The 8,749-nt window shown below is 29.1% G+C and overlaps 3 protein-coding genes across 3 annotated transcripts; 1 reads left to right on the top strand and 2 right to left on the bottom strand.

The window, feature by feature from the left end:
* Positions 1-1,284: 1,284 nt before the first annotated feature.
* Positions 1,285-2,149, bottom strand: OCT59_028686 (uncharacterized protein; the record flags this gene model as incomplete). The annotated part of the gene is made up of 2 exons (XM_025329380.2): positions 1,285-1,348; positions 1,428-2,149. 2 exons carry the CDS (start codon positions 2,147-2,149, stop codon positions 1,285-1,287), a joined length of 786 nt encoding a protein of 261 aa, XP_025186249.1.
* Positions 2,150-2,698: 549 nt separating this feature from the next.
* OCT59_028685 (uncharacterized protein) lies at positions 2,699-6,031 on the top strand (the record flags this gene model as incomplete). Its single annotated transcript, XM_066147475.1, has 13 exons — positions 2,699-2,764; positions 2,832-3,053; positions 3,137-3,366; positions 3,460-3,691; positions 3,768-3,834; positions 4,048-4,173; positions 4,505-4,666; positions 4,745-5,015; positions 5,084-5,214; positions 5,281-5,455; positions 5,537-5,657; positions 5,737-5,747; positions 5,797-6,031. 13 exons carry the CDS (start codon positions 2,699-2,701, stop codon positions 6,029-6,031), a joined length of 2,049 nt encoding a protein of 682 aa, XP_065994184.1.
* Positions 6,032-8,118: 2,087 nt separating this feature from the next.
* OCT59_028684 (uncharacterized protein) lies at positions 8,119-8,454 on the bottom strand (the record flags this gene model as incomplete). The annotated part of the gene is made up of 1 exon (XM_066147474.1): positions 8,119-8,454. One exon carries the CDS (start codon positions 8,452-8,454, stop codon positions 8,119-8,121), a length of 336 nt encoding a protein of 111 aa, XP_065994183.1.
* Positions 8,455-8,749: the final 295 nt, after the last annotated feature.

Genomic DNA, 8,749 nt, shown 5'->3' with positions numbered 1-8,749 from the left:
TAAGATAAATTTAAACGAAATAGAACCTTCGATGTCGTTTGATGAAAATAATTTTAATCTGATGATTCATGAAATATTTACTTTGCCTACCAATATAGAGTAAAAGAGGCAATTCTTAATTGTTTTAATGATCATAGCGTAAGTTCAGAATATATTTATAAATGGTTAACAAATAATCAGGATAATTCAGATTCTATTGTTTTGCTTAGAGAATTTAACTATTAGTAATTGTAGTTAATGTTGATAAAAAAAGCATTTGAATTATATGATTTAGGAAATTCAATTGGGGTAGACAATTTGGGAAATTGATATGATGAAGGATCAGAGTTAACGCCAATTAAGAAAAAGCATTTGAATTATGGGTAATACTTCTGGTAGAATTATATCAAAAGGCAGCAAATTTAGAAAATATTATAGCTTAATATAATTTATCTACAATGTATGTAAATGGAGATGGAGCATTGATAAATATAAATCAAACAGTTTATTTGTTTAAAAAAACTGCTAAACAAGGTGATGAAGACGCTCAAAATAAATTAAATAACTTATTTCCTATATTATTAAATAATTTTTTAAATAAAAATTTAATTAGTTCAAATTATATGTAAATATTACTATTTAGTTGCCACACCCTCCCCTTTTCATTTTAGAAATGTAGCGCATCGATTACTGCGGTACTGCGGCTAAAATATCAAAGTGATTGACAACTTTTGTTTGTGACACTGTACGACTATTGGAAACTAAAAATAATTTTTTACCCAAATTCATCGCTTTAAACACTTTCTCACTTTTCTGTCAATTATTACTATTCAATGTCCGATAATATCAAAATGCAAGATACCGAGAATAAAAATGAATGGATTAAGTGGATTGAAGAAGCTGTTGACAAAGAACATATAAAATATTATGCTAATAAACCCAAATTCATTTTTATTCAGTTATGCCAATTATGGGGGTGAGAATCTCGTAGTGAAACAAGTTAGGTGTGAAAAGCTGAGACTGGAACTTGCATTTTTTACTGAAAGTTTTGCAGTGCATCAAAAAAAAAGTGCAAATTTCGCTTTATTGCAAGATTTATTACTCGAAAAATTATTTTGTACATATATTTTAAACTAATCATTATTCTGTTATCCAAAGCTGACAGAAAGTCACGTGAACAGGATTGACGTTATCACGGTTAAAAAAAGCCCGAAACAAACACTATACTCGCGCCCCTACTGCTATGCTTTATTGCCTCAAGTATAAATATGCCATCACATAAGATTAGAAGTCGTAGTTATTGAGTTATTGATTCCTTTTAAATATTTTTCTATTTCCATTTCTATTTCCATCTCTTTTTCTATTTTTCCTATAGAAATTAAAGTTTTAAAATTAATAAATTAATTATATAAATAAATAAATCTACCCATAAACAAAGTATAACTTACCACTGAACTTCGATAGCGTAAAGAGCCTTCTTTAACGGTTCCTTGAAATGTTCAAGATGCTCAGGAAATGTCATTTCAAGTTGTTTTTTCGCTTCACACAGAGGTTGATTATTTATATGAAATTCGGTATTACGCATCTTATTCAATCTAACCAAATATTCAAACTCTCCAAGTGTTATGTTAACTTGATCTAAAATTTCCACTAACCGTTCGAAGAGTCTATCATCTTCTTCATTCTCAAGTACATAATGATCAGTATCTTCAAGTATACTTTTCGTGAAAATAGTAGATATTCTATCCCAATCATCCTGATCACCCATAAGTTTTGGTACTATTATTTCATTAATAAGTATTACGACCCAATCACTATAACGTAAAATTTGTTTAGTATTTTCCAATAATGCTAATCTCCCTTCGATATTTTTGTTTGATGCTAATATCTTTTCGGTTGATACTAATATCTTTTCGGTGAGAGAGAAAGTATCTTCGGTAATTTTGCTCTGGTTTTTCATAATTTTGCGCATTTCTTTTGAGTTATTACTTAGCACTTCAAAGTTACTTTTACATTGTGTCCAATCTTGGTTATTAAAGCCTATTGAAATTTTTTTATGGATTTCTTCTTCATCTCTGCATTTCATATCTAATTCTTCGCTATGTTTATTATTTTTTGACTTCAAATTTTCTAAATAATTATGAAAATCATTAATAATAGCTTCGGCCATGTTTTTAAAGATATTATTTATAAGGAAAAATGTGTTGGTGCGAACTTATTCTTTAAACGTAACTACGTAAGGTTATAAATACTGTAAATTACACGCAGTTCAACTTAAATAAACAAATGATTGTGCAAAAGGCGTCGCACAATTTCCTGATTTATCACTTGAAACACATGAAAATGAATAAAAAAAGGATATAGGTATGTTATAGATATACGTGTCATAATTACGGAAAAACAATAAGGGCAGTGACATATATTACGTAATATCAGTTTAATATAATTATATAAGGTCTTATCGGGTATATAGTAAATCAGTATAGTATGATTTATAAATTTAGTATGTATGATAAGACAAATTACCATACTAAGATAATATTATACTATGTGACACAATAAATATCATACTAAAATATTTTATGTGATACAATGAAACACGTGTAATAAACAATAACATCATATATAACACGAAAAAAACTCTCTATTGTGGCTTATAATTACACGAAAAAAAATTTTTCTCTATTGGCAAAAAATATTTCTATCCAAAATAATAAAAATGAGTGAGAAAATAGATCTTTCAGACATAGAAGAACTTGATATTAATTATATTGAGTTAGATCCTGTAAGTAAAATATGTGAGGCTAAGTTTTTCAATTTAATAAATTAATTTTCTTTTGGATTTCTTAAAGGAATATCAAGTTGAAAGTGATAGTAATACTATTGAAAGTGATAAAGATACTGATATAAGCGATGAAGAAGAAGATTCAATTGCAATATTTTCAAGAAAGACACATGTACAAGAAGTTCATTATGCCACTGTACCAATTGAATATCCAAAAACTTCAGAATATGGTGTTGCCACAGTATATAATATTACAGGTTGGAAGAATCCAAGAGACTGTTGGAAAAATGTAAGTAATTATCATTTATTAATCTGCAGCTTTATTAATTCTATTAAAATTATTAAATATAATACAAATAAATTTTTCTCCAGATTCAATATTCCTTAGGTGGAGGTGGTCAAAGTTCAATTAAGAACTGTCCATTCTTTGGTAATATTAGCATTAAAAAAGAAGAAAGAAACTGTATGGGAATCAAGCACTGTGAATTTATCAATCCTGAAATTATTAATATGAGCCATAATGAAGTAGACTTTGATTCAGAATTTTGGCAAGAAATCAGTAAGAATAAACATGTTGAGACAAAAAAATCAAAGACCTATGCGTATGTATAAGTTGCAATAGTGCATTTTATGTGTAAGTTACAAAAGTTAAATGATAATTGATTTTATTTAATAATTACTTTAAATCATAATAGGCTATATCTTGGAAGTATGGAATCTAAATGTAAATTTAAACAAAATGGTATATCCTGTTCTGGCAAGCCAAAATTAATCAATCTAAAGAACTATCAAACATCTACTTCTAATTATATCATTGGTTGTGATAAATATAAACTAAATGATAAATACCATCGATATATAAAAGTTGATCCTGCAACTTATGATATTCCTTTATTACGTGATTTGTTAAATGGCAATGTTGTAATGGTGAGTCTTAATTTATATTGTATATTATGCAATATTATTTTAATAATTAATAATATTTCCTTACTATTAATAATAGGAAGAAAGGGAACTGTTAAAATATTGCACAACAATTAGCTCAAGAAGCTCAAAACAAAAATTATGTGGTAATATAATTTGTTTTTATTAATATTCAGTTAATTTAGTTGCATCTTTTAAACTTTAATTAATTAAACAATTTTTTTTAGAAAAAACACATATTAATTCTGATGGTCATATAGTTAGAGGAAATATTAAGGAAAGAACTTGTAGAGTACAATTTACTCTTTTAACTCCATATGATTTAAACCAATGTCCCTGCATTGTAATCATATGTAAAGGAATACATAATCATCCTCCTCCTCCACCAGAAAGAATTCCTGACGGAATCAAAGATGACCTTCAAGATATTATAAAGAATGCCATTGAGGATGATAATTCAGTAACTGCAGGGTCAATTACTTCTGGTAATTTTATTTGTAACATATTTAACTCTTTAAGATTTTTTATTAATAAATAGTAAAATCAATTTAGGGAATTTACTAAAAGCTAATTTCAGAGTAGAGACATTATCAGAAATTCATGCATCGCTTAATAATATTGACAAATTGTGATATCTTGTTGGGAAGACTTACAAGAACATCTATCCATTCGGTCAGGGAATGCTTGGTGTTATCCATAGCATATAAACCAAACAATTAGAACTTCACAATTATGTACATACTATGAGTAAGTAAAAATTATTATAGAAATTTTAAATATACATTTAAAGCTAATTGATTGTTAATTTTATTTTAGATATTTACTCTAATGAACTTGTCATTTTTGTTTGCATGCTTAAGGATCAAGCCAAATTAATCCATCAACTTGGATCAATTCAAATTGACTTAACATTTAAAAGGGTCAAAGGAAATATAAACGAATTTGAAATAAATTCATATAATACTGAACATAAGCTAAGTAAGTTTTATTAATATTTTTTATTAAATTTAGGCATTTATATATTTTACAAAATCTTATTTATTTATTTATATACAGTTCTTTCCTATGCACGTGTATACACTAATGTTACCACAGCAGAAGGCTATCAACAACTTTTTACTGATCTTTTTAATGTAATCAAGGATCTAACTGGACAGGCTGTCAAATTTAGGCATATAGATGGAAATGGAATTGGATGTATTATTGGGGATCTTGATCCTGCTCAGGCCAAGGGATTGGGCCTTTTTCTACAAAGTAAAGACACACACAAGGATTGGGAAACACATTTACAATATATTTTTAAATCATGTGTTGTCCATTTTGAACGGTAAATTTATTATAAAATAATTAATGGTTAAATTTTGTTAAAAAATATTAACAAAATTTTATATTTAGTAATGCAAGAGCAAAAAAATTCTCCTCTGAAACTCTAAATTTAATTTTAAATATCCCTACAGCACCATCAATTGGTGAACTTGAAAAAATATTTTATACATTGGAACAATTAGAAGAATCAAAAATTAAAGGTATTATATTATTATTATTATATTTATTACTTTACAGTATTAATCAAATTTTTATGTAAAATTTAGAATGGATTCGTTATTACCGCCAGCCATATGTTCTTGCCTCATTAAATTTAAATGCATCAAAAATAGATCCTGAAATATGGGCAAGCAGTGCAAATAATACCAATGTGGCAGAAGCTGCCCATGCATTAGCTAATCGGGAAGGAAAGCATCTTAAATTGTTAACTGCAATAATTAGGTATTTGAATTTAATTCTAATTTGAATATTTTATATTTAGCATTTTAATCAGTTATTTTCTTTATTTTTTAATATCATTAGAGGACGTAAAGTTGATCAAAAAGCTGTAAAAATAATGGAAACTGAAAATAAATTTGGAGTTCCCTATTCAAGGCGTGATAATGGAGAAGTCAAAAAATTTCTAAGGCAATTACACATAAAGGTATTTTTGCATTTGATAAGCTAAATATATTAAAAAAAAGTTAAAAATTAATAATGGTATTATCATTAAAAAATTTAAGTACAAGAAATGGTAAAAACAAGCCAATATTGGTTGACTCAACCAATATTAAAGCTGAAAGCTCACAACCAAAAAGAAAAGGACAATTTGCATCAACTAGAAATTCTAAACAACGCAAAATTACTGAAAATAATACTGAAAATATTGATTTTGATATAGAAGAAAGAAAAATAGCCCTTAAGGAGCGTGAACTTCAGATTTGTGTTCAAGAGGCTGCAGCCAGAAAGGCACTTGCCGAAGCTGAAGCAATGGAGCTAATTAATTTAGAAAAAAAGAAGTCATTAGGATTACTTTAAAAAATAACATCAAATATAATTTGTATTAAAGTAATATAAATAAAATTTATAATTTCTTAAAATTTAAATTTTAGTAGTATAGAATAATAATAAAAAAATGAATCATACATACTATGATTTTTTTTATATAGTAATCTAAGTATGTATGTATAAATATGAATCATATATACTACTTTAAAATCATACATACGTAGGTCATTCTAACCATACTATACAGAAATTCTCAATCATACTACATAACTTTCCGAAATACCGGTCTTATCCCCCATGTAAGATTTTTGTATAACCAATCAAATTATAATATTAAGTCACATGATCATATATAGGTGTAATGTAAGAATTTTTCTAATAAAATATCACGTAATAAATGTCACTGCCCTAAACAACATATTTATTTATTTTGTCAAGTAATGAGATAAGTAATAATTAATAAAAACAAAAGTGGATATGACTAATTGAGAAGCAGGGTTCAAGGGAGGAATTTGTCGAGCCCTAACCCGTATATGACAGTTCCTTCCCCGCTACTCATTATTTCGTACTCACACACTAATTTTATCTAATGTTTTACTATGAGAATTATTCTTATGATAAAAATTTTTCACTGTTTGCGCACAAATCTTTCCTATGCCATAATCACTAATTTCAATTGCTATTCTATTGCATACTTCATCTAAGGTTAATTTTTTTTTGGTCATGATTCTATCAGTAATGTGTTTAAAACGAGTCCAAATACTACACGAAATGGTTTCAAAAGATACATTAGCCGAAGAGTTGACGGCTGAGTTAATTGTTTCCATTTCATTTTGCTCTTTGAGCAGTCTCGAGTGATTAACTAACCGTGCCTCTTCATAGAGATCATTAACGGTTTGCTCGATATTATTAATCCTGTAGAGAATACTTTGCGCCTCCATGATAAAAATTTCAATACGTGCATTGATCGATGCGATTTCCACAGTATAGTAATTGTTGATCTCCGCGGATAATTTTTTATTAATTTCAGTGTTACATAAATCAGAGAATTTTGGGTGAAACCCACGAAGTGGCTTTATCCTTTCTTCGAAATGTTTGACAGTATACATAATAATGGTGATCCCAATAAGTATACTGATTTTCTCGATAAAAAAAGATGAGGTAACTGCCAAAAACGGAATATTTTCATTAAAATTGATTAAGGACATCTAAATGAAAAAATCGATTAGTTTGTCTTGGTAAACGATTTTAGGTATAGTAGTCCAACTCTAACGAACCTTTGAATCAAGATAACGAAGATATTTTATACTCGGAGTGTACGAAGTAGAGAAAAAGATCAAGATTAATCGGATGAATACTGAAATTTATTAAATTTAATATCAGTTTTGTGCAGAGCGATTTTAAATGATCAAGCAACGATTTATTTCAGTGAAAGTGGGCAAAGCATACATTTATATATGTTTTCTTACGTAGAATGAGCTAACCGGGTTTAAAAAGATGATATCAGCCCAAAGGGCAAATGTACGTTAAAGAGAAGACAATAAAGACAATAATAACGATCAAGTTCAATTGATTATTAATAAACTCAAAGAGTACGCAGCCTATTACAATTAAAAAGTTTATTGTCATGATATCATCATAGTAAACGCAATCCCCCTGATCATCTTTGTAAATCTCGCCATTGCTAGAACGAAATAGACAGATACGGAACACCAATATTAAAATCTCTGGTCAATCAGTGTAACAGGGAAAATCTGCTAAAATGTAATAGTCAAGTACGAAGCTCCATTAATCTCCGAACGTAAATCATTCCTTCATTAAACAGTAACTGATCGCTGATGACAAATAGTTAATTTAAAAAATTCGTTAGTGTGTCTTTAGTTAGTCAGTTTCACCATTTCGAAGAAAGGCTAAAGCCACTTCGTGGGTTTCACCCAAATATACCGCTTATTTTCTGTGCTCTTTGGGCAGTCTCCGACTGATATGACATATGCATGATCGGGAAAAAATAATCACATGATTTGACGAAAAATGTTCACTAAAATTTTTTATTAATACATGAAAGATAAATACAAAAGTTCAGAACTTTGCCCTTGATACATAACGAATTTTCTTTGTTAAGACTTATCTACACTATCTGTCTTTCCCGTAAGTTTGCTTTTTGATCTAGACTTTTTTATTGACCTCTCCTCACTTTGAGAAGCTGAATCCGGCTTTTGCACCTCCTCTAACAACCATGCAATATGTCCAAGAACTTTTTTAACCATATTTTCCATATTCTCATCCTTGTATACAACGACCATAGGTTCGGATTGTTTGAATCTTAGTCGTCGGGCTGGATGTGGGAGGTGCAAGCACCACCCACCTCCGGGTCTACGACCCATCGCAGTACCTCCTTCCCCCCTACGGGGGCTCAGGAATCCCCTATATCTGTCACCATCTGTCAATAACATCTGTCATATAACAATATACTAAAAAAGGATAAAATAAGGGAAAAGAGAGGAAAATACGATAGAATCAAAGGGGTATGACAGATATGACGGATATGACAGATGTTTCAGAAAAATCGGGAGAGGGTATCCCCAGAAAAAAGTTTTGATTTTACCCCCCCAGATCTGTCATTCTGTCATAGTTCTGTCATATATCAGGATTCCGTCTAATAATCTGTTGGAGGCAGTGAGATAGCAAACCAGATAAGTTAGCAGGTAAGCCTCTAGAAGGTCTATAGAGCCAGTAAGACCAACCCCG

Source organism: Rhizophagus irregularis, chromosome 8 (assembly GCF_026210795.1).
Source record: "Rhizophagus irregularis chromosome 8, complete sequence".
In the NCBI taxonomy this organism is placed as follows: Eukaryota; Fungi; Glomeromycota; class Glomeromycetes; order Glomerales; family Glomeraceae; genus Rhizophagus; species Rhizophagus irregularis.
The sequence above is the reverse complement of the archived record's forward strand: the minus strand, read 5'-3'. Positions and strand labels throughout refer to the sequence as shown.